The following is a 25,967-nucleotide window of genomic DNA, read 5'->3' as shown; positions in this document are numbered from 1 at the left end:
GCGGTGCATTGTGGGAGCGGCGTTCTAAGATGGCGGCGGACGCCGCTGCCCTCAACTGGAGGCGAGTGTCTTCCTTCACGGGGCCGGTGCCTCGATCCCGCCACGGGCACCGCGCCGCCGCCATCCGCGAGCTGGTCATCATCTTCGGAGGCGGGAACGAGGGCATCGCAGACGAGCTCCACGTCTACAACACCGGTGAGGACGCGAGGGCACAGGGAGGGATGGAGGAGGGTCTCCCCGTTGCCTTCAGGGTTGAAGGCCTGCTTTTGGTAGCAGGCCTTTGGGTTCAGCTGCTCGAAGAGGTGGTGGGGATGGGCCAACCTGGGCCTTCCAGGTGTTTTGGACTTCAACTCCCACCATTCCTAACAGCCTCAGGCCCCTTCCTTTCCCCCCTCAGCCGCTTAAGATTTCTTATCTAACAGTTTTGATGGGAAGTTGCAGTATTCAATTTGTATCATCTGATGCAGGCACATTTACATTTGAAATGTTTTGTGTGTTCTAACCTAGCTACAAACCAGTGGTTTCTTCCTGCTGTTAGAGGCGATATTCCGCCAGGCTGTGCAGCCCATGGATTTGTTTGTGATGGTACCAGAATACTGGTATTCGGAGGAATGGTTGAATATGGAAGATACAGTAATGATTTATATGAATTACAGGTATGAGTGATACTTATAATTATTTATCTCTCCTTAAAAATTACAGTGTTACATACTGGTTGACTGAGAATCCCTAGATCTCTTGAAAAGGATGATTGTGAATATATTTAGTTATAAAATTTGTAAAATGTGAACTGTGGTAGAATTTTACCTGTTGAAAAACTAGATGCATATCTTTTAAGAAAAAATCTTGAACTAGATGTACACTAACCAGTCTTCCCAGAAACATGTGCTCATAGCACAAGACTTATATGTAACTTCATGTGTAATGACTGTAGCCATTGCCAAACTGGCTGCTGTTATGATTTTACTGCAAATAAAATAAATGAGATCCTTACATCATTTTGCCAACCCTCCTCCGCAAGTGCATCTTTGCATCTGAGGTGCTGCCTAGGGTGCTTCCAGATGGATGGCTTCTTGCACTGTCAAAATGAATTGTACCACTTTTTTGGTATTTCTTCCCTGACAGTTAAAAAATGAAAAGAAGAAAGGTAGTGGTAACGTTATAAGCAGAGAACAACATCAGCCTCAGTTCCTCATAACGTTCCATGAAGTGAAAGTTTTGTCTGGTAATATTGTCAGTCTAATAAGTTGGTTTATGTACATGTTTCTGATCTATCTTCCAGGCAAGTCGATGGCTGTGGAAGAAAATGAAACCCCAACATCCATCAACAGGCTTGCCACCTTGTCCTCGCCTCGGCCACAGCTTTTCTTTGTATGGTAACAAGTGTTACTTATTTGGAGGACTAGCAAATGAGAGTGAAGACTCTAATAACAATATTCCCAGGTATGATGCAGAAGTTGGAACAGAATACTTAGAATTCCTTGTTTTGGCCTCCTAGTATTTAAACCTTCTTGTGGTGCTAGCAATTAGAACATACCTATTTTTTCTTGCTTGTTGAATGTGTAATTTCATATATACTTTGGCTTTGGCAACTATCTATGGGAGAGAATTCCAAAGTAATATGATATCTCTCTCAAATTCTTTTGGTCTTTCTAAACTACCCATAATTTTGGCAGCAAAACATGTATACTATATTGATAGAGTGAGGGTTTTACTGACTTCTTTTCTCATCATCACACCCTAGGTATTTAAATGATTTTTATGAGTTGGAGCTACAGCATGGTTCAGGAATCACAGGCTGGAATATTCCAGTAACCAAAGGTGTTCTGCCTTCACCCAGAGAATCTCATACAGCCGTTATATACTGTAGGAAAGACTCTGGAAATGCAAAGATGTTTATCTTTGGAGGGATGTCTGGCTGTCGACTTAATGACCTTTGGGAGCTTGACATTGGTGAGTATAGTCAAATGGCAAAAAAGTATTTCTGTGTGTCTTGCATATCAAATGCATATTTATTTATTTATTTACTGTACTTATACCCTACCCTTCTCACCCCCGAAGGGGGACTCAGGGCGGCTTACAAAATATAGCAATAGTTCAATGCTAGTTATGAAGAATTTATAATTTAAGTGCACAGTGTATATTGTGAATATTGCACTCATTGTGCAGCCTCTTCTTTTAACACAATATATATTAAAAACATATCCAACTTTGCCACCTTGTATATTTTGGACAGGGAACTGCAACCAATCCTCCTCCCCATCAGGTGTGCCTGTATGATACCACATATTTTAAAAATACCTTTTTGTATCATTCTCCTTTAATGTTTCAGGTGTACAGTAGGCCCTTCACATTTGTAGATTTGATATTTATTAATTCGATTATACACGGATTTGAGTTATAGGTTCTCTTTAGTCATCTCTACATCTTCCAATATGATTCTGTGATCAACTCTGCCAGACATTGATCATAGAGCTGTGCTGGAAGACCTAGAGAGAACACTTCTTTAAGCATTTTTAGATCTGCTAATATGCTTCTGTGGTCAACTTCCATCAGAATTTGACCATAGAGTCACACTGGAGGCTCTTGAAATTCCCAGAGAGTCATTCTCTCAGACTGAACAAATAGTGATTTTTTTATTTGCAGAATTTACACTTTTGTGAGAGCCCTGTGCCCCTAACCTCAGTGAATATGTAGGGCTGACTATATTCTTAAAATGCGTGAAGGTGGGCTCAAACTGCTCACTATTAGAAGATATGTTCACTTTAGAAGTATTTAAGTATTTGTAATAGTGATAATTCTGTCCTAAAACTGAGGTAAGCAACATGGGATCTATGGGCAATAGAAGGCTCAGTTCTCCTGTCTATTTTATAATTCCTACTATCACTGGCTCAATTGCCACTGCAATTGTGACATACCACTAGAAATTCTTTCCCCACCAAATCCTAAAGTATATGAGGAGTATGCACCTTGTTTTAAAGAAGAACTGTTCTCCTGGAAACCCCTTGGAAACACAGTTCTGTTTTACACAAGTCATGTGTTCCCCATATAGCTTGTTTCCAAAAGTAAATCTGTGGGGTTTCTTGCTGTACCATCAGAATTCAGCAGAGCAGCAACACATTTGGTGGCATAGCACCACAGTACAGTGGGTTCAGAGGCGGGTCGGAGAATCTCCCGCTTTCCCAGAGCTTGTCCACTTCTGTTTTTTGCAAGTACAGTATAACAATCCACAGACTCTGCCTTGTCCATATGCTACATTAAGTCTATGTCCTAGCTATATAAATTCCTTGAGAACTGTAGAGATATACGGCAAGCCCCAACCCTTTTGAGTTTTAGAAAAGCCTTAAAAACATGGCTTTGTGCCCAGGCTTTTAACGAATAAATGATAAAGACGACCCAGATTGTTATATGGATAAAATTGGAGGATATTGGACGAACGGATTTTAAGCATATGTTTTATGTTTTATATTTTATACTGTATTTAATTGATTGTAATATATTTTAATATGTTGTTGGTTTTAATGATGTATCGGCATCGAATTGTTGCCAATTGTACGCTGCCCTGAGTCCCTCCGGGTGAGAAGGGTGGGATAGAAATATTTGAAATAAATAAATAAACTGTAGGCAGATAATGCTATCTTAGACAGTTAGGTCCATGTGCCATTATGTGTTTTGCAGGCATTCAAGAAATGATATGGTCAATATCGTGTTCAAAGAAGTAATCTCTTCCTCCCTTTTCCCTCCCTCCTTCTCTCTCTCTGATTTTTTTTCTTAACAGAATCAATGACTTGGTCGAAATTAGAATCTAAAGGGACAGTGCCACTTCCTCGTAGTCTCCATACAGCCAATGTAATAGGAAACAAGTATGTCTGTTGTTAAAAGCTCACCTATAGAAAGGTACACCTAGTAGGAGACTGTTACTGTAGTGTTTATATTTAGGAATCCTGCCTGTGCCCATCTCTGTGAAAGCCAAACACCATCAGCCATACACAAAGCTTTCCTGTAGGTGAAAGAGTTGACTTTGGAACACCCAAAAACTGAAGTGTATTGCTTTGATTTGGGTGATTACCTACAAACGAATAACTCCCCTTTAGAGACATTTAATTCTCCGAATTGATTTCAGAGTCATAACTTGAAATTAATTAGAAACTTATGTTATCCTTTAGGGAAAGAAAAGGCAAATCTTTCTATCAGTTTAAAGCAGGGGGCATACACAGTCCACTGGGATCGCCAAATGTAAAATGGCTTCTCCTGAGATTTAAATGATTGGAGAGCAGGGCAAAAATCATTGGGGAAATTCCACACATACCCTAATAATGTTTAGGGTTGCTTGGAGGCAGTTGGGGCCCACCAGTTTCTTAGAATAGCAGGATCATAATTTTGGAAACACAAGATACTGACTTTTGAATTGATCATAACTTATATGGCTGCAATATGGCAGCTCACTCTGAATATCAGGATGAGGAGGTTTTCTGGTTCCAAGGCCAGGCCAAGTTCCAGTTTGGGAATTGAGCCTTTAGCAATTCTGGTGGCATTAGGATAGGAAGCAATTTAAATAACATCTTAGGATCAAATTGTTATTTGAGTGGTTTACCACCACATGTGCCATGCATAGCTCGATTCTGTGATTTCTTTTCAGGGGTATACGTTGGTATAGCTGCAAAGCACAGCTCAGTTCTACGCAGGTTATTTGAAGTTTAAGTGTTGTTTACATACTATTTTGATAAGAACAACCCCTGTGCATTTTGTATAGTATGCCAGTGAAAAATTAGGAAAAAAATAAAAAGCTAATAAAATATAATAAGAGCTACTCAATGTTAGCCCAGATAGCAGTTGAATTGAGATGTGTGGGAAGGCTTAAGTATAGCAGGTAAGAACTTTAAGTATATTTATTGGCTACTGGTATTGTTAGTATATTCCATTTACATGTACAGTATACAGTCACAGTCCTCTGAAGATGTCTAATCCAACATACCATGAGGAATGGATTTGAGTCAGAAGGCTTTTCTCCAGCACTGTTTCTACCAAACTTTTTTCTTCCAAGCATCCATAAACTGAATGTCACTTTCTATGTGCCAGTGCATGAAGACCACATCATGAGTAGGCTTATGCATGTAAACATCAAAAAGGCCCAGGAACAGTATGGTCAACGTCCCAGTATTCCTACCATCACCTGCTGTACGTTGGCTGAATATCTGGCTAGAGCTCCTATTAATGTCCATTGTGTAACTGGAAACATGGCACATGTATGCTGTAAGATATTTTATGTTTTAACTGTTTAGTTTTAAATGCTTTTGAGGAGTGTTTTTATTTGTCTTTAAAGCTTTTATTAATATATTTAATGTGTTAAATACATGTTGTCCATTGCCTAATGGGTAGAAAAGTTATATAAAAATGATAAATAGAAATAAAACTGAATTCTGATTTGGTCATGCTTTGAGTTAGGCACAACTAATTTGCTTCTTAATGCTTTCATTGGACCTTCTCTAAGCTTGACAAAATCTAGAGCTTAGATAGAGCTTAGATCTATCTTCTAGATAGAATTGTGCATGGCATCTTTTTTTTTAATGTATTTGTTATGGGCATATGATCCTCTTACACGGGGCTGCAGGTAATATTCCAGGCAAGGAATTATGTAGGTCTCCATGCTTTTCACTTTAGCTTTGTACAGCATAGAATCCATCACACCATTTACTGGATCCTTGCACCTTGTTGTATATATAACTCTGGATTCTTACTATTTTGCTACTGTTAACTCAAAAGCTTTGTTAAAAATAAGTTTGCTTGTTGGTTTTATTATATGGGGACATTTATGATGACACATCTGATTGTCTGGTAACAGATAGCTACAGATATCTCTTTACTTGTAGCTACTTACTATGATACAGGTTGAATATCCCTTATCCAGAATTCCACAATCCAGAATCCCCCAAAATCCAAAGTTGTCCACCTGAATGGCTGAGATAGTGATACATTTGTTTCTAATGGTTCAGTTTACACAAACTTTGTTTCATGCACAACATTATTTAAAATATTGTATAAAGTTACCTTCAGGCTGAGTATATATGAATCATAAATTAATTTTGTGTTTAGAGTTAGGTCTCATCTTCAAGAGATCTCATTGTGTATATACAGGCAGTCCCTGAAGGCATGAACAAGATATGTTCTGTAGATTTGTTCTTAAGTTGAATTTGTATGTCAGCTGGAACAGGTACATTTTTCAAGTTTAACTCCAGCCAAATACACATACAGACACACACACATATGTGTGTGCTTTGGATAGCATAATGAAGTGTTAACACCCATGTCGTCTTTGTTTTGCTCTCTGTGTCCCTGCTCAGAAGATTTCACATCACTTTTTGTCCCTGTGATAATTGGATTTTGAAAAGAATTGACTTGTGGAAACAAGGATTAGTGCTAAAGCTTCAGTTGTTGAGACACCTTTTCAAGACTGAATTTCCCTTCTGAGGGATAGATTTCTCACTTCCTGTTGTCTCACCCCGTTCTTAACTATGAGTTGGATGTTTGTAACCAGGGGACTGTCTGTATAGGCAAAAACAGGCATTCCAAAATCCAAAAACTGCACCCTGGTGTACATTGTTGGGTCATTCATACTTGTAAATAAACCATAACTCCCCACTCACTTTTTATATTGTGACATCCAAATTTTGCAGTTGTGCATGCTGCCTGATAGGTCCTGCTGCAAATGGATGCAGCTAAACAAACCTTCATTACATGGTTTGTTTCTTGTGATGTCCAAACCCAACAGCCTTGCCTTTCTCTTCCCTTACAAGCCAAATAAATAGCACAGATGGGTTTCTTTGTTTTTTGTTTTTTGCTTGGGTTTGTTGTGAGAGAGACAAGGTGGGTGTTTTGCACTTCAGCTCCCAGAATCCCTCACCATTAACCAAACTAACTTGTGATAGTTGGAGTTCAAAACATCTGGAAGGCCAAGGTTTGAGAATCACTAATCTAGGAAACAAGAAATCATGAGAGCAGCTTGCAGTGTGACACAGAAAATTGGAACTGGTAGAAAAGGAAAGAAGTTCAAGCTCTAATTTAAAAAAAGGAGGAAATTTTGTCCTATATACAACAAGTGTAGACCCATTGAATCAACAAAACATACATAGGTGTTGACTTATCAAGTTTCCAATGATTCAGCTGTTCTTCTCTAATTAGGATCAACAGTTGGATTTATGACAGAAATTTTGGAACAGTGTAAGAAATGACCATAGCAAAATAAACCTTGGAAAATAAATGTGCTTATCTTTTGAACCATTTTCTTCCTATCCTCCCTGCCCTCCTTCATGTTTGCAGAATGTATGTTTTTGGTGGATGGGTTCCACAGAACATAGATGAAAACTTATCTTCTCAAGATGGAGAATGGAAATGTACTGGCTCGTTTTCTTACTTAAACTTAGGTTAGTATCCTCATGCTTTTTTTTAATTTACAAAGCCACCCTGTATACTGGTGGAGCAGAAATATATCCCAATGACATATTGGAAGTGGTATAATTTTTATTCTGCTGGGGTTTCTGCCACTCTGTAGTTTGTCAACCAGTAGTTCTCAAGTATTACATTTCATTTTAAAAGATAACAAGTTAAAAGCCAATGCTGCATCTTAAGAGTGCCTGAAGGATTTAGTGAAGGTATGATACAAAACATTTAGACTTCAGTATTCATTTTGTGATATATAACATTCTTGTTTAGTTTTACTATTAGGCAGAATCCCAAAAGTTCTTAAAAGTCTAGTTATGTCTACTACATGTTCCTGTCATGCAGATTCTTTACCAAATATTTGGTTACTCAAAAATTAAAAAATTGCGATCATGAAAATATCTGATTTGTGGATTTTAAACACAATGTTCAAAGTGGAAATTTCCTCATACCTGTTTGATCAATCAATACTCTATAGATAGATTTAAAGTGATGGTTTGAGAACTATCATGCTTTCATTCACTGATTTTTGTTATGTTTTATTTGTTAGATACTATGGAATGGATAGGTCTAATCTCAGATTGTCAGGAAGACAAAAATAACTTGTTGCCTGGCCCAAGAGCTGGTCATTGTGCTGTTGTAGTTGGAACTCGTTTGTATGTATGGAGTGGCAGAGATGGCTACCGGAAAGCTTGGAACAATCAAGTTTGTTGCAAAGATCTTTGGTATCTCGATACAGGTGAGTGACCAAATAATAATCTTGATAACTTTATGGATTAACATTTGTAACCCATATACTATACATCTGATTTTTGTAAACATTCAAAAATATTACACATATTTCAGATGCATGACAAACCGAGCCTCCACATTTAGAGTTGATGCAGCTGTAACATTCCCATAGTTCAAGCTATTGTTCAAAGGTCTAGAAGAGTATAATATATTTCTGGACTTCCATTAAACTTCTTTTCCATTTTTTTTTCATTTCAGCAAACCATAATTTGCCATCATACTCAAGCTGGGCAAACTAGGGCTGCACAAACCCTATCTGCTATTTTTGTTAATAAAGTTTGTCCTCCATATCCACAGATTCAACCACCCACAACTTGAAAATATTCCTATATATATGGAACATCATTTTACCATGCCATTATATGTAATGGACTTAAGCATCCACAGATTTTGATATCCACTGGGAGTTCTGGAACCAAATCACAGTGGATATCAAGGTTCCACTATTTTGTTATTTGTAGCAAATTGGTTATGTGCAGCATCAAATATAAGCAGAAAAATTCATGGAAACATTTTATAGAACATTTCAGACTAGTCAAGCAAGTAAGCATTTTTATAAATAAAGTACTGAAAAAGGGCACTCTTCATTTCTTCCATATTCAGTCTAAACAGGTGGCACTTGTTGGACTCTGCCTTGGAAGTGATTATTTTTTCCCAGATGTCCTATCAGTACTTCCATATGCTCCCAAAAATCAGAAGTTAGACCTGGGAGTTTCAATATACATGACTTAATGTATGGAACCACAATATGACGCTAGTATGGCCTCAGTCTGTTTGTGTTCCCTTGGTGGTTGTTGTTATTATCATTTGATACACAACAAGTTAGTACACAGCAAACAAGATCACTATGCTGACTTTTGTATTGGATCATACATCGAACACTTCCCAAGTGTCTAGGACTATGTGATATATTGGCAAATAATGTATGCAGATCCGAGTAGGGTGGCCTTTTGCAGCTGATGGTAACTTTGTCGGCGCCAATTGTTTTCAAGTGCTGGCCAAGGTCTTTAGGCACTCACATAGTGTGCTGATCACCACTGGGACCACTTTTACTGACTTGTGCCAGAGTCTTTGCAGTTCAATCTTTAAATCCTCTTATCGCGTCAGCTTTTCCAGTTGCTTCTCGTCGATTCTGCTGTCACCTGGGATTGCAACATTGATGATCCGTACATTGTTTTTTAACATGATCGTGAGGTCAGGAGTATTGTTCTCCAAAACTCTGTCAGTCTGAATTTGGAAGTCTCAGAGTACTTTTACGTGTTCATTTTCTATAACTTTTCAGGCTTGTGATCCTATTATTATTATTATTATTATTATTATTATTATTATTATTATTATTATTATGTCTCCACAAAGGAGACACAAAGCAGCTTTGGTTTGTTTAGTCAGAGCTATTCAATGTGCAACATGCACTCTTTCCAGAGTGTTTATTGCTAAATAACAGATACATTTGATATTGAAGCATAAATAATGAGTCTCTTGCAGGATCTTAAACTGTCCTAATGTAATTGGAGCTCATTGTTCTTTAAGAGAAACCACCAGCACCCTCAGCGGTACAGCTAATCCGAGCAACTACTAATTCATTTCAAGTTAAGTGGGATGAAGTACCTACTGTGGAAGGGTATCTTCTTCAGTTGAATTTGGATGTTCCAACACCTGTGGCTGAAATGCCCATTACTGTGGTTCCTGAGGCATCTTCAGGTAATACATATGGTTTTTCAACATTCATTAAAATTATAGGCAAAACAGTTGTAAGACTTCTTTCTTTTTATTAAAGATGTGGGACCTGTGGTGTGTATCCGTTTTGGGGTGATACTGGGGGGGGGGGGGGGGGGGGGAGAGAGAGAGAGAGAGAGAGAGAGAGAGATAAAGGCCTAAATATCCTAAAGCGCCAGATCCTATCTGATCTTGGAAGCTAACAAGCTCAGCTCTATTTAGAACAGATGAGAGACCACCAAGAGGCTTCTTTTTTCAGAGTTAAACATATTGCTTTCCTCAACCTTCATAAATTCTGGGGTTTTTTTTTTCAGTTTCACATTTACTCATTCTAAAAAATTTGAAGGTGTGCTAGAGAAGGTTGGCTGAAGACAGATCTTGAGAAAATTAATATTTGTATGACAGAATCAACCATGAAGCTTTTCTCCTAATGTTTCTTAATCTCCCATTTTCATTTTATCTTCCATCATTAGAGCCAGTTATTTTCTACTGTTAATATTGCAACGACTTCTGGAATTGAAATGTTCCCTGATGCACTATATGCTGTCAATTCTGTTTAAAATTGACTGTGTTTTATCCTTAGAGAGATGAATTTCAGCTCCAATATCTATGCCTATAGTATGTGCTGGGTAATACTGATAGGAGTTGCAGTCCAAAAGACCATATGTTTTCTTCTTACCGTCTGTTTTCAGTTTAGAATATGTTGTCATGAGAAACAATTTTCATATCACTATTTTTGATAGTGATATGAAAACAAACTGAATCTTTGTGTTACACTTAAATGGTATAATAGATCTCAATGCATCTCAAAGCTTCATGCAATCTTCTGCTGTTTGTCACATGTATATGAAAGATAGTTCTTCCCTGCATTAAAACCTACAGTTAATGCATATCGTCTTTCCTCCAGGAATCAAGTTGGATCTTCACAGCCAAACTCTCAATAAAGCTCCGAACAATGTAAGTATATATTTATGAGGGATAAAGCTTGAATTTTCTAAACATTTATAATATGTTAGGGGAAAAATATTTTAGTTGAACTGTAGGCAGCTTGCAGATTGCAATTCCTATGAGTCATTTAACTTGGCTATGCTGGGTATGTCTGATGGGAGTTACAGTCCAATAACCTTTAGTCTAAGTTTAAGAACATTCATCCCTCTGTACAGCAAAATGTGAGGTGAGGTAACGTAGTAAGATGGGGCTTCAAGCATATACTCATGGCTACAGAAGCTGATGAAAAGATCTTGCTCAGTGTAGATACCATCAGAATTTTGATACTGCTATTCAATTCTGTACCTTAGTGTGTGAAATATAGATTCATAAAATAGCAGAAAGGTCAAAAAGAGGAGGCGGTAACTGCATGGAAGCTGTGTCCCAGTTTCCTCGGCAGCACTCTACAGGCTGTCCTCCTCCAAACTCAAATACCTGTTACTTCTATTTCCCTCTGTAGTCCCTCACAAAATTCCAACCCAAAGTAATCCTCTCACCATTTTAAGAAGGGCTGAAGATTGAAACATAGTTATTAGGCATGGTATTAAATTATTCTAGGTGCTTGTATATTTTTACATGTTTTGGAGGTTTTCTTCAGTTTTGGGACAAAACTGATGACGTGGCTGACATAGCAAATCATTTTATTGTAAACTAATTGCAGTTTGTTTCCCCTGTTTAGGTACAAGTTTCTATTTCTGAGACTAAAGGAAAGGTTTTGGAACCTGACAATGCAAAGAAAAACCATTCCATTTCCAAAGAGCCTGGTGCCTCTTTACGTTTACCTGGTAGCACTTTAGGTAAGAGGAGCATATGTGGTCAGTGAAAATGGAATTAGAAATGTGGGGTGACTTCCAGCTGTACAGAGAACAAAAAGATATGTTTCAGTGTTGGTTTAGTAAATGAACCAAGGTAGGGTTGAATGGAAACTGTTTTCAGACAACAGATGATGCTTCAGTGAATGAAGAAAGCATGTCAGACAGATAAGAACAAGCAATATTTGCATAGCCATGATTCCCCTGTATTGGTATATTTAATAAAATGACCAATGATTTTAAGATATTCAAAACATTTCCAGTATATGGCCTAGTGTTAAAGCAGATCATCTTTTCAGAGTGATTTACTTTAATTGGGAAATACTGAATCTGCCAGTGACTCATTAGTTTGTGCGTGTTTGGAGGCGGGGGGGGGGGGGGGGGAGATAGACCATGTCTGTCGCACAGTTGCCCTATCTGTAGGAGAGATTGCTTATTTTGTCTAAACAATAGCAAAGAGCTGTGGCATCTTAAAGTCTGGCAAGTTTTATTTGGCACAAGGTTTGGTGAGTTATTCTTTAGCTTCATCAATTCCATCTGATGAAGGGCGGCAGTAACAAAGACTTACCTACCGTGTTTCCCCGAAAATAAGACAGTGTCTTATATTAATTTTTGCTCCCAAAGATGTGCTAGGTCTTATTTTCAGGGGATGTCTTATTTTTCCATGAAGAAGAATTCACATTTATTGTTGAACAAAAAAATTGAACATTTATTATATACTGTACCATAGTTGTCATCACAAACCAGCATAACCAGACAAACTGTGAATCTTATCAAAAATTTCTTGTTACTATCATTATTTTCATGTACAACAATCTATGGTATGTACATTTACCAATCCTGCATGCTTTGGTGTTCTGTTCAACGGGCATGCTTCCAAACAAAAACTTTGCTAGGTCTTACTTTCGGGGGAGGCCTTATATTTAGCAATTCAGCAAAACCTCTACTAGGTCTTATTTTCTGGGGATGTCTTATTTTAGGGGAAACAGGGTATACACATAATAAAAGTGAAAATCTGTATGTGTGTATGTGGCATAGGTGTCCGCTCACACAGACAGTCTCCAGCCTCTACAAACAGGATATAGTTTCCAGTGCTGAGGAACCACCAAGTCACTCCCTTCCAGGACATTGCAGGTGACAGCAAGCACATCCCAATGTCCCTTTCTCTCTTCATTTGCATGACCCCACCCACTGACTCTTAACTCTTTCCTACTATTTCCTATGGCACACAGCAAACAGAGGAACTGATCAGCAACTGAACATACTAGAGAGGTTTGGGGAGAATTCACCATGATTTCTCGGAGTTGTAGGGACTGGGATCTATAGTTCACCTGCCATCTAAGAGCACTCTGAACCCCACCAACAATGGACCTGGAGCTCACTTGGCACACAGGTCCAACATGGCTAAATTTGCATACTGGCAGGGTTTGGGGGTGATTTACCTTGACACCCAGGAATTATAGTTCGCCCGTATTCCAAGAACACTGAACCTATCTGATGATGGATCTGGACTGAACTTACCACACAGAATCAACATGGCCAACTATGAATCTTGGCAGGTGTTTCAAGAAGATTGCCCTGGAAATCTGGGAGTTGTAATTCACCCTTATCCAGAGAACACTGAACCCAGCTGACGAAGGATCTGGACCAAATTGCCACACAGACCCAACACGGCCAACTTTGTATACTGGGGGAATTTTGGGAGGGTTGACTCAAGATTTTTGGAAATTGTAGTTCACCCACATCCTTATTCATTTTCTAATGAAAGCATTCATACAAAACAAAAGCAAAGACTTAGTTTTTTCTCTCTTAGAAATAGTGTAACATATGACCAAACTGATATTACCTCACATCTAAAAACAAACAAGGCCCTTTTCAAATAACCCAAGCATCGCTGGGTACCCAAGCTAGCGCTGAATAAAACATTGTATGCCCTCTAGGCTTTCATCATTTTGTTAAACTCATCTTGTGTGTTCTTAAATCCCATTCATACTTCTTCCCTTGTCCAAAATATATTGCAAGTTATCTTTGCAATTTTGAAAGAAGTTTCTGGAGTTGTACAGGAATCTAGTCCTCAATAAGGGTGTTGTTTTAAAAGCAGACAAATAAACTCCAAAGTCTCTGTATTCTAAATCCTGTATGTAGGCTAGGCTTTGCATTTAAATTGAATGAAGAAGTATTATGGATGGTACAACATAACATTGTTGGTAAAAGCTCATATTTTTAAATGTTGGTTTTGATATCAAAAGCATAAAACATCCTTGAAGTTGGATAGCACAGCCAGGGAAAGACTTATCTAAACATTTTCTCAGTGTTGTTTTGATGATTTTTGACCCTGTGAACTAGGATTTTAAAAAAGGAATAATTTATGCCTGCAGTCTGAAGTGGTATGGTCATACTTACACCTCAGTATTTTATCATTTCTGTTTGCTGCACTTGTAAACCAGGCCTAGTTCTAAAGGAAATTGAGGTCACATCTCTTTCTGAGAGAAATCCAAAGCTTGGATTTGCCATGCTTTTTGAAGTCACTCTTAATATGTGTTGTGCTTTTTCTTTTCAGTAAATGTGACTGAATTACTTGACTTTGACTCAAGATCTCAAAAACTGGACACTTCCGTATCCGGTATTGCCTCTACTGCACAAAATGTGGCATCCCAGCAGGCTGTTAAAACTGAGTCATCAAGTACAAATGGGGCAGCTTTAAAAGATGAAACTTCATTAACAGCAGCCACGTCAAAACCTGAAGGTTTGACATGTTTCACATACCATATATTTTTAATCATAATATCACCACCTTTATAATTGTGACTTTGTATCTCATATGGCACAGTGCTTATTAAACTGTGTTTATTAAACTGTGATATAAATAAGCCTTTTGTCACACAGGCAATTCTGTGTTTAAGTCTGCAAACAAATTTATGACCCAGTTATTGGTACTGGTTTCTTTTTGAGTTGTTTTTGAAAAAACGTGTTTTTTATTTTGAATTACTTAACCTTCCTTTTTGATTGTGGAAGCATTAGTTATTTCATTAAGTATTTTTGTAGATATCAGCTATTATTTTATGGTGACTTCTAATTGCATCCATCTGTAAGTATGGAGTTTGTGGGTGCTGAACATCTAAAAAATAAATACTTTCTTTCCCAAGGGACATAGTGCTTCCTCTTGTTAAATCTATTTTCTTGGATATCTTTTTTCACTCAGTATGTCATTTATTCGCCATACAAACACTGTGGAAGCTTTGTTTGTTTGTTTGTTTGTTTGTTTCCATGTTCATGAATTTTGAGTAAAACTATTTTGTCAGTGTTTTGAAGAAGTTTGGGCATTATTTCTAAAACTCATTGCATCTAAAAAATTGTGGAATTCATACTGAAAATCCTTCATTAATCCTGCTTCTTTTACTGTCAAAAACCCACTGCAATCAGCAATGTGTATTAATTCCACTCCATTTCTACCACTCAGTGTATACTTGCATGAAACTATATTCTTGACATATAGCCCCTTTGAGTCTCCTTGTGAGAAAGTGGGATACAAATACTGCAAATAAATAATTAGTTACAGTTTACAGCTACTTTCTAAAAAGAATGTCTGCGTTTAAAATTATGCTGATGAAGCATTATCCATGAAATGCATTCAAAAACTGCCATGGAAAGATATATTTACTGAAATGTAAAAACCTTCTTTTTCTTCTAGCTAAAGAGCCAACTATGTCCTCAACTAGAGACACTTCTATTAGTTCAGCTCTACAATTGCCTGTAAGTAAATGTATTGTGTGAAAGAAGGCGAGTTAATATGGCATGCCTCATACTGATGGCCTTTGGCTAGCTAATAAAGCTTGTTTTGGTAGTTGAACTAACGTAGATAGGCATCATAGTTTTAAAGTTGTCTCCCTCTGTCTAATGCAGAGGGGACTGTTTTTGCAGGGATGTGTGTGTGCATGCACCAGTAGTCCTCAAACTCACTATGATTTGCAACATACCCTTCTGTGCATTTGAATTTTTCACATTAGTTGCAACATAGCCTTTATCCCCCAAACCTTCCCTTTAAAAATATACATGCTCCCCAAACACCTGGCTTTGAAGAGAAAATTACATCTTTTTCTGATTTAACAACCAGTTTAGAGGCAACTGGAAGCAGTGTGTGTGGGGAGGGAGGGGGTAGCTACAACAATTTAATGCAGGTAAGTGTGAGGACTGTCAGAGAAGAGATAAAGCATGGCATCTCATTTCTGCCAAAGGAAAAAAAAGAAAGGGGCTGCTGTAAGATTACTAGAATTCTTAATCTCTCCTTTGCCAGACCCATTAGGCTAGTCGAGTATTTTGCAGATGAGTAAACAGCGAAGGCTTGTTTACAAGACTAATATATAAGATGACAGCATACACGCCATTGGTTTAGATATTATACTGTCATTGTAATATTGAAGAAATATTATACTGAAGAAATATCATGTGTATAAACTGCAATGAAGAAAAGCTGTACAAGAACTATCAATCCATATCAGCAGAGACTTGTTTGTTTTGATGTGCAAAATAACAAACCTATACCCTCAATTGAGATGGGAAAAAGAAAAGTATATGGCAATTAAAATTATCTAAATCTTTTTATAAAGTCAATAAAAAGGGGCAGTGATTTGTAGCCATCAGAATTTAGTAGCTTCAACATCTCTGAGCCTCAGCTCCACTGCAACAAAGAGATCATATTGTTATCATATTGCTGAGATAATCTATATTTTGAATACCTAAAAATGTTTGGTGGTGTTAATATCATGCCAATGCACATATGTGATAATTTGTGTATTTTCCGTACTGTTGGCAGGATATCTGTTGCCAGTATGGATAAATACAAAGTCCTTGTCTTTCTTCTTTATATCAAGCAACTAGCTGTGCCCAGCCACGCGTTGCTGTGGCGAAGTATGGTGGTATGGGAAATGAAGTATTGAGGAATTGGTGGTAGTTAAGGTAAAGGGTAAAGGTGTGGAGTCCAGATAATCCAGTTAAAGCAGATAATATAAGATTACATGGGTTATATAGCTGTGTGGAAGGGCCTTGAGTCTACACTGCCATATAATCCAGTTAAAATCTGATAATCTGTATTTTATAGGCAGTGTGGAAGAGGCCTAAGTGAGGCCTAACTCTGCCTGTCCCCTGGGTGAGTGGGTTGCTAGGAGACCAAGTGGGCGGAGCTTAGCCTTCTAACTGGCAGCAATTGGATAAAAACAATTATTCCTCTCCCTCTAATTAGGACTTTATTTTTCTTTTCTTTTTGTTGTATCAACCTAGAGGCGTGGATGATGGGTTGTGTTGTCAATTTTCGAGGTTGTGGGGTATTTAGTTTTGTTGTTTTGGCGGTCGCCAGGATTCCATCACTCTTTTATATATATAGATGCAAGGATGTGTGCTTATACTGTAAATTATTGCTATGTATACCATCCATACTTTAATGAAACTTGTTTTCCGAACCCTAGAAAACATCGCCGCCCAAACAGAATGCAAGGTTGAGAATGCAAGAACGAAGGTGGCATGATGTTGGTATTTTTCAAAGCAACAATGGTTTAGTGAACCAATTTTATTTACTAACAGAAGAAAAGGCCTTTATTTCTGGCAAGGTAACTGTTTATTCTATCCATCTTCTAGTTTAAAAACACCTGCAATGATTATAAAGAAGGAGGGAGAGAGATTTAGATTAAAAAAAGAAGAATCAGCTTGTGATCAGTGCAGTTTCGTGTATCTAAGTATCATTAATAGGTGGGTTGTGTTATTAAGATGAAGCAACTGCAGGTTCTTGATGCCCATTCTGCAAAGATAACATGCTAGAGTTTGCTTCTTTGAACTCTTAAAATTATCAAGCAAATAAATGATTTTGTTCCTCTTTGTTTTGTTTTGCTTAGGGAGACAATGTAGATGTTCCCAATGACACTTTACTTAAGAAACAGGATCTTACTCCTGGCACCTTATACAGGTTCAGAGTTGCTGCAATCAATGGCTGTGGTGTAGGGCCATTCAGTAAAGTCAGTGAATTCAAAACCTGCATCCCTGGATTTCCTGGCGCGCCTTCCATTGTCAAAATTAGCAAGGTGAGAAATGAACATGCAAACTGGTGGATATGTTTAGTATTTTGCAGCTTGCTCTTATCCCAAGGGGAAATAGTGATAGAAATAGATGGCAGGTGCTAAGTACTAAGTTCCCAGTATCAAAGATGGCAAATTTGCAGTTCGCCAAGTGATTTGGACTTCAGCTCACATCATCCCTTGCTGTTAGCTATGCTGGCTTGGGCAGATGAAAGCTGTAGGTTAACAGTTTTTGGAGGACCACATGTTTCCCATCACTATCCTTGGTGGTGACATAGCCATTTCTTCTTCTTTTTTGGTGTCCAGCAGAGTTTTGATGAAATGTAATATATAACAAAGAGAGCCTCTGTGTTACATTTTTAAAACACTCATGAGGAACCTTAACCAATCCTCCTATTTCTGAATTTAGGTTTAGTTCCCTAAAATTATCTTTCTATGTTATTTTTATGTTATTTCCTCCTCCTCCTCAGAGTGCTGATTGTATTCACCTTTCATGGGAGCCTCCTGTTTCGCCTTCAGGAAATATCTTGGAATATTCCGCCTACTTGGCTATAAGAACCACCCAGCTCCATGAGAATCCTAGTCAGCTTATGTTTATGAAAATCTATTGTGGCCTTAAGACCTCATGTACAGTGACTGCTGCGCAGCTTGCAAATGCCCATGTTGATCACACATCCAAACCTGCCATTGTGTTCCGGATCTCAGCCAAGAACGAGAGGGGATATGGACCAGCCACACAAGTTCGGTGGCTTCAAGGTAAAGGAAGTGATTTACCTAGATGCCCAAACCTTTCTCTCATATGTCTACTAGATGTTTGAAATTGTGATTTCGCTAATATTACTCAGCCATCCATATGGATACTTTGGGGTTTTAGAGGATTTTGGAATTCCAGATAAGGGATACTCAACCAATAGTTAGTATCCTGAACCCTGTGAGACATAGGGTTGACCATAGGAACGTAAGTCAGCACCACTGAGAATTCATCCAGCATTCTCTTGTTTAATGCCACTTCTTTCCACATCTTCCTCCTGAGTTTTCTTTTAAACCTCAACAAGGCTTATAAGAACATCCCATTTCAGCGCATTTATGTCTTTGTTCATGATGTAGGTTGCAGTGTGAGATGAGGGTATGTCTCGCTCCTGATTTTGTTTTTTTTCCATTTCTGTTTGCAGTTTGTTGTTGTCACAGTCTCCTTTGGTTTGTTCTCCAAAGGTTTACTTTTTAAACACTCTGTCGTAAAAGGACAAGATCATTCAAACTGCAGTGCTGTCTTGCAGGTCATTTGGATCATAGTACCACTGCTTCAGCCTGTTTCCTCCCAAACCATAACGCACACAACTATTTTGACATTTTCCCTTCTCCAAGGGTTCATTCCTCAAACCTGAGTTAAACCAAATCTAAAGCACATCAAAGCTGGACACATCTTCTCTGAAAGCTGGATGTTTTAAACAGCATTTTCTCTTTCTTTGCAGAAACGAAAACATCAGGTTCAAAATAGAAGCATCATGTTGTTACAGCAAGTTGTGGAGTAGCAATTAGAATTCACGAAAATCTTCCAAACATTTCGTTTTACAATGTCTTAACTTCACAGCATCAGTGCCATACAGGTGTGCAGAACTGGACCCATAGTGACTGTATTTTTATACTATTTTATCCAGTGTGGTCTCAGAGTGGAGTCCTTGGCTCATATCAAGAGGGTTACATGTGTATTTGAATTTTTGGAGAGTCTTCCTTTAAGCTACCAACTTATGTACCCCTCCCAGCCACCAACACATTAGCTTCCAGCTTATAGCAGTGTGCCATAGCTCAGTGAGCAAATGCTTGGCATATAAAGGTCCAGGGTTCAATCCCTGGCGCATCTTCAGTTACAACTTGAAAAGACCCTGGATGGAATTTTGAAGGGTCACTGTCGGTCGGAACAGACAACACTGAGCTAGATTATGTTTTAGCTCACTATGTTCATAGATGTAAATGTTCAGTTGAATTTTTAAACTTCACTATTTTTTTTAAAAAAAGGAAGACTGATTTAGCATGAAAAGTATTAGAAGAAGATGGATGGGGTAGGAACGACAGGTATGAACTTGTGCTAATTTTCTCCTTAAACAGCTCTCAATGCAAACTGACAAGTTTCAAATCTAATTGAACAGCTGCTTGAGGATCTGTTGGAAGAAAGAGTTCCCAAGAATGTTTGTCCCAGTAATTGCCTATTTATATTTTCTGTTGGTAGTTCTGATCATAATTTACAATTGTATGTGTTTCAGCTACATGTGATTTGTCTCTCTTCCTTCCACACCCAATTGTTAGGGTGTTGCGTCTAATATACAGCTTGCCACCAGGATATGCATTCCAAATCTCCCATACCAGCAAAGTAGTGGTGGGGGAAAACAGGAAGCGTTTGTGTGTGTATTTACATAAGTATATATTGATAAATCTGGCAAGGTGTATTGACATATATAATTCTTGGAGTACTGCTGTTTCCTTTTTAAAAAACTGTTTTCAAATTTACCGGTGGGAGTGATATGCAGCAAGTGAAAACAATTATAAGGGCAAACTCTCTGCATAACTCAGCATTGGTTTCTGCACTGACCCTGTGCTTTTCAGCACTGCTTATTTTACCCAGACAGGAACTAAAGAATGATGCTTACTTACAATGATGGTTAGCTAAGGGATGAGCAACTTCTTTCACAAAAAGGGCTGCATTTAATCACTGTTTTGGACACCAGGTTCAGCCTGTTATGTCTCTCCTTTTTAGACACCAGTCCTGCAAGCACTGAGTTGAGAATAGGTTCCCTTGAATTTGATGGGAATTGCTTCTGAGTAGACATGCACAGGATCATTCAACCAGGGTCTTTCTAGGTGGAATGCATGCAACCTGCCTTGTTAGATAGCAAGCTGTTCAACAATGGAATGTGCTACCTTGGAGTATGGTGGAGTCACTTTCTCTGTAGGTTTTCAAATAGGGCGGATGGTCATCTGCCAGGAGTACTTTGATTGGGTGCTCCTGCATGGCAGAATGGGGTTGGACTGGATGGCCCTTGGGATCTCTTCCAATTATGTGATTCTGACTCTTAGTCCCCATAGACTGAGCCCACATGGCCAGTGGTAACTGATGGTGGTAGTTGTGGTCCAGCACTGAGGGTCACATGCTTTCCATCCCTGCTGTTGACTTAGCTATACAGCACAGCTGAAGTCCTCATATTTTACAATGGAGATAATGTGATACCAGAGGCAAGTCTTCCAACAAACTCTTAACCAGATATCACATGAGAAATAGGTGCAAGGTGTACCAAATGCAGACTGAAAAATCATAAATGTATAGAAATTGCTCATCCCTGTCTTGATCTATATGTAGGTTTGTCAGTGTTTTTTCTGGCTTATATTTCATATTCATGCTACATTTTGTGAGGTGAATATTTTCATTTATAGTAACTTAAAATGTATAGAATATTTTAATATATTCCTTTTTGTAAAGATTTTTCTAGTGTTTGTAAACACATAATCTTTGAAAGTATCCCAATGATATGCAACTTGTAAGTCACTCCTGTTCTGAAAAGCAAAGTCAGTGTGAATGCACTACTATTACTATTTCTTATGGGCATAGAAATACTAAATCTGTAGATATTTTGAATGTTTACAACAGTTTTTATACGTTAAAGTCCTCCATAATAAGTGCTTCGTTTGGGAAAAAAGGAAAAGAAAACTGTATGCTTTGTTTCAGCATATTCATGCTATTTTGCACTAAATGTGAATTTAACTTTTGTAACATCTTTGTGTTACTTCCAGAAAAAAATTTTAGTGTAAAAGTTAAAAGCAAATTTGCACATATTTGCATGTTTCTGTGGCATACATTTTCATTTCCATTAGTTTTCTCTGTGGCCTTTTTTTTGGCCTTATGTTCATATCCTAATAATGAGATTTAATGTTAATCATGTTATCACTAATGTGCCAGCTTCAACCCCCTTCACATTTTTCCTGCATGGATGTAGGATCAAAACCATTTGCATACACCGAAATAGATGCTTGGATGGTGTTGACAAATGGCATTGTAAATCTTTATCCTACACCTTTTGTAGCAAAAAGTGTTCTGTGGGAAGCAGCTCTTGAATAGGAATGTTAATCTGTTCCTAACCACACAAGTGTACTAACTAAAGGCATTTGAATGCCCTTGTAGAGATAGTTGTTGACCAAATTATAGCGTAAAATATCTGAATTATGCCAGTACATTAGATTAATATAGCATAAAGGGACAATCCATTGGGAACACCGTGTTACGAATGGCAGCACTACTTACATTCATTTGAGTGAGCAAAGGTTCTTGTGGACTTTTACCCTTTCGTATCAAAATGAGATTTGCAAAAGGTGTTTTATTTTGAAACCTGGTTAGATGCATATGTGCAATAAACTGACTATTTTGCACTTCGATTTTCCCCTTAAGGCCTAATCAGTTAAGATGGGAATTACTTGATCTACACGATCATTTAAAAGTGGATTATGGTAATGCTAGTGTTTTACAATCATTTCTTTGTACCTGCAGAATTTCTTTGGGGAAGGCCACTTGTAGTCCCATTTATCAGACCAGGGGAAGCTATGCTGAGAAAAAGTGACTTGCTGAAAGTCACACAGTTAAGGTCTATTTTTTAAAAATGTACGACTTCAGAATAAGGTACTCCAACTGCATCCTCAGAACTGATTAATATAGTGAGAAAGAAATACTTAATCATATGACCATGAAGTGATCCAGTGTATCAGAACATAGTTTTTGTGGCCAGCATTGCATATCCTACAGCACTCTAATGCCATGAAAAAAAGAGTAGGAAATGTCTATAGCTTTTAGGTAGTACTTTTTATTGGATATTCCTTAAAAGTGTGTGTTATTTTTGTGCATAGAAGAGGCTTAAGCTATAATTCGGTGAATTTTTAGTATCAACCTCCAAATGGCAAACTGTTATTATCATTGTCAGCTCAGTGAAGTAGGTTATGCAGCATTTCACTTCGCGTATTAACTTTTTCTGAGATGAATTTTCTACATCCTGTTGGAAAAGGAGTGTTATTTATACAGTTGTCCTTTCCTGTTCGCTGTTTTGACTTTTGCAGATTTGGTCATTATTTGCGATTTTTCACTTCCACGGGGGTCTTATGCTCCTAACACCAGTGAATGTGGGGTGCTGGCTATGTTGCCTAATGACAACTGGCACCCTGTTAATGACAGATGCATATATAAAATTTCGTATTTGGGGCAGAGAGCTGTTTGTTCACCTTCATGCTCCCATCAAAAACCTCCCATACCTGGCACGAGTTAAGTCCTGTAATGGGCTGCTGTTGCTGCTACTCCTTCATGTCAGAAGGAATGAGGCAGAGGAGGGAAGGCAATTTAGACCAAGAAGATTCAGTTGCTTGAGATCCTGGGGGAAATGGAAAAAAAAGGGTGCACTCTTGCCCTCATTTCTTCTCCCACTAGTGGGGATCAACAGCTTCTGTATGTCTTGCCATGTTAAGCCGCCCTGAGTCCCCTTTGGGGTGAGAAGGTGGGGTAAAAGTATAGTAAATAAATAAATAAATGTCTGAATTGCCTACCCCTCTCCACAATAAGTGACAGCTGCAGAGTTCCACGGTGGGGGTTATTAACTACTGGGTAGCATAGGACATAAAACTACATATGCAGAGCTATACACACACACACAAGATCCCAGCCAAGGTGTCTAGCCTTTGGTTCACTGACATTGTGCACAGACTGGACTTATTAACTGTTTGTTTGATAAATACCCTTTCTTATTTGTGCATTTTCCGGGCTGTATGGCCATGTTCCAGAAGCATTCTCTCCTGACGTTTCATTCCTTTTCTAATGGATTTGTGCAACATTCGTGCCAGAAAAAGCTTAAGCTTCAGATAATTCTTAGCAATTAAAATCACATAAGCTATAAATCCGAGTTGGGCAAAGTACTGCTGAACAGCATCTTCCAGCTGCCCTTCCAACATAGCCATTGGTGAGGGATGCTAGGACAAGATTTGGATGATCACAAAATCCCCACTTCTGCTTTCCACAAATACAAGCTACCTTTTGATATTCCTTGCATTGGTTGTGGCTGGCTGAGGCACTTCGATATGGTAGGAAGACAACCAGTTGAGGAAGACTGCCTTAGATTGTTCTTAACCAGTACTGTGAAATACAAATTTTGGAAAATTTCTACAGTTGTAGCCTTTAAAGATGGAGGCTTGCCTAAGATTGTACCAGGCCTAAGATGGCCAGGAATGTGTCGTTTCTTCCTTTACTTGTCACAGACAAGCAGTGTGCTTCCTTCCACTATGGTCTTTCGATACACTACTTCCAACTCTGGATTAGATCCAGATCTGCCAATGACCATGGAGTGAAAAGATATACCTTTATAAATATGGGAAGACTCAAAAAGAGTTGTGAAATTTTACAACCCTTTTTGATAGAGGGGCATGCCGTGACAGGATGTGAGAATTTTGTTGTGTGGCTATTCAGTTACTAATAACTTTTGATTGTAGATACAGTACTTAACAATATGATCTGTTGAATACATCTGTGAGTATTTTGCACTTTGAGTTCATGTATTTCTGCACTTGTTTTTAAAAGGATTATCATGACTACCAAAGGTAAATTTACAGTGGTGTTAATCTAGACATGATTTTCAGTGTAAGTGTATTCTTAGCCATAGGCTATTATATAATTTGTCACATGTCTAGTTTCCCCCATAGTCAACATATTAATACCATGCATAATGGTTCTCTGTAGTAGCCCGTCCCCCGTTTTTATACTGTATAACTATTTTTGTGGCCTGTTTCTCTCAATAGCACTTAAAATGTATAAATCTCAATTTAGAGTTTATATTTGAAGCCTATTTTAGTCTCTAATCATTATACTTGGCTATCAGACCCACTGTAACTTTACTTAAAATATAAATCTGACTGTTTGAGAAACTAATAAAAGCTCTTTTTATTTGCTTTTGTAAAATATGTGTGTAACATCTTGTATACATCTGAATCCATCATGTAGTAATGTCAAGGAATAATAGACTTAGTATGAAAGTTATAAATAGAAGTTCATGCTATTTATGACATACTGCATCACTTCCACTTAAAAGTGTTTTGTGACTGAGTATCCAGCTATATGAACAAGAAACTGGCCTAATTCAGATTATATTACATCTTGAAAGCCAATGTGAAATACCTTTGCCTTGCTCAGTGATTGTGCTCATACCTTTGTGATCTAAGCATTCCAGGAAGCCAGTACTTAATTACCATGTCCTGTTTCAGGAAGCAGTTGCCTATATCCAATTTTTATTCCCAAATAAAGTAGGCTCATTCAATTAATGGCATCTTGAATTGTAGTGATTCACCAAGTCCACATTCGTTAGGATTAACATTTGGAAATAGACACATGGTTAGGAAAAGTGAATCTAGCTATGCTTTGCATTTGTTTTAATATGAATTGGAACTTTCCTGGTCTGATTATTGGGGCAGTAAAGTGGAGAAGGCTATTTCACATCTTGGCTTATTAAGATGGGGTATAATAATCTGAACAGCCATTTTAATGTATAATTTATAGCAATATTTGAGCATAATTTTGAAGTAGAGCACATTGGTAAGCCATTGACTTTACAAAAACTGGAACGTGGGGATAAGTAAAGCCAGATCATGATTGTCTTATGGCCTTTGGCTGCCATGTTCTGACAGAAATCCAATATTTTGTACAAGAAAAGCAGCATTGTTTGTAATAATAAAGTGATTTGTCCTAATTGTTTTATCTCTGTATGAATCATTTAAGGTTGTTAGTCATATTTATAGGAGACAGCATATGTAGTTGGATGATATATCTCTGGTATTTAGACAATTCATTTTTTTAAAAATGTCAATCTTTTAATTCATTTTCACTTATAAAGGTGCTAAGAGATACCTTGTATGTGCCTGGTAAAATATCAGCTACTAGGGCAAGGGCGGGATAAAAATAAAGTTTTACTTACTAGAGGGGATGAATGAGCAAGATCTTTGTACCTTTAATAGTATTTTTAATGCTTAAGGGTAGCTTATTATCAAGACTGAGTCAATAACACATGTAGGATTCCGCACTGACTGTAGAAATAGGTGCAGTATAATCCCACAGAAGGCAGTTACAATTTTAATCACTATAATCTCC

At 37.9% G+C, this 25,967-nt stretch overlaps 1 protein-coding gene across 1 annotated transcript; it reads left to right on the top strand.

The window, feature by feature from the left end:
• Positions 1-25,569, top strand: hcfc2 (host cell factor C2). The gene is made up of 16 exons (XM_003220885.4): positions 1-195; positions 508-656; positions 1,283-1,443; positions 1,745-1,953; positions 3,779-3,863; positions 7,318-7,421; positions 7,988-8,176; positions 9,760-9,930; positions 10,853-10,902; positions 11,612-11,729; positions 14,305-14,490; positions 15,436-15,497; positions 17,207-17,347; positions 17,630-17,815; positions 18,280-18,565; positions 19,282-25,569. The coding sequence occupies exons 1-16, from the start codon at positions 30-32 to the stop codon at positions 19,305-19,307; spliced, it is 2,289 nt and encodes a 762-aa protein (XP_003220933.1). The 5' UTR covers positions 1-29; the 3' UTR covers positions 19,308-25,569.
• The last annotated feature ends 398 nt before the right edge of the window (positions 25,570-25,967 follow it).

Source organism: Anolis carolinensis, chromosome 5, assembly GCF_035594765.1.
Source record: "Anolis carolinensis isolate JA03-04 chromosome 5, rAnoCar3.1.pri, whole genome shotgun sequence".
Taxonomy (NCBI): Eukaryota; Metazoa; Chordata; class Lepidosauria; order Squamata; family Dactyloidae; genus Anolis; species Anolis carolinensis.
Note: the sequence above shows the minus strand (reverse complement) of the source record. Positions and strands in the feature narration are given on the sequence as shown.

What these genes read in the sequence shown, in the direction of transcription:
- hcfc2 (XM_003220885.4), top strand. Translation starts at nt 30, where the DNA reads ATGGCGGCGGACGCCGCTGCCCTCAACTGGAGGCGAGTGTCTTCCTTC. An exon ending in GCCAATGTAATAGGAAACAA is followed by an intron (nt 3,864 to 7,317) that starts GTATGTCTGTTG and finishes TCATGTTTGCAG; the next exon opens with AATGTATGTTTTTGGTGGAT. An exon ending in CCATTGTCAAAATTAGCAAG is followed by an intron (nt 17,816 to 18,279) that starts GTGAGAAATGAA and finishes CCTCCTCCTCAG; the next exon opens with AGTGCTGATTGTATTCACCT.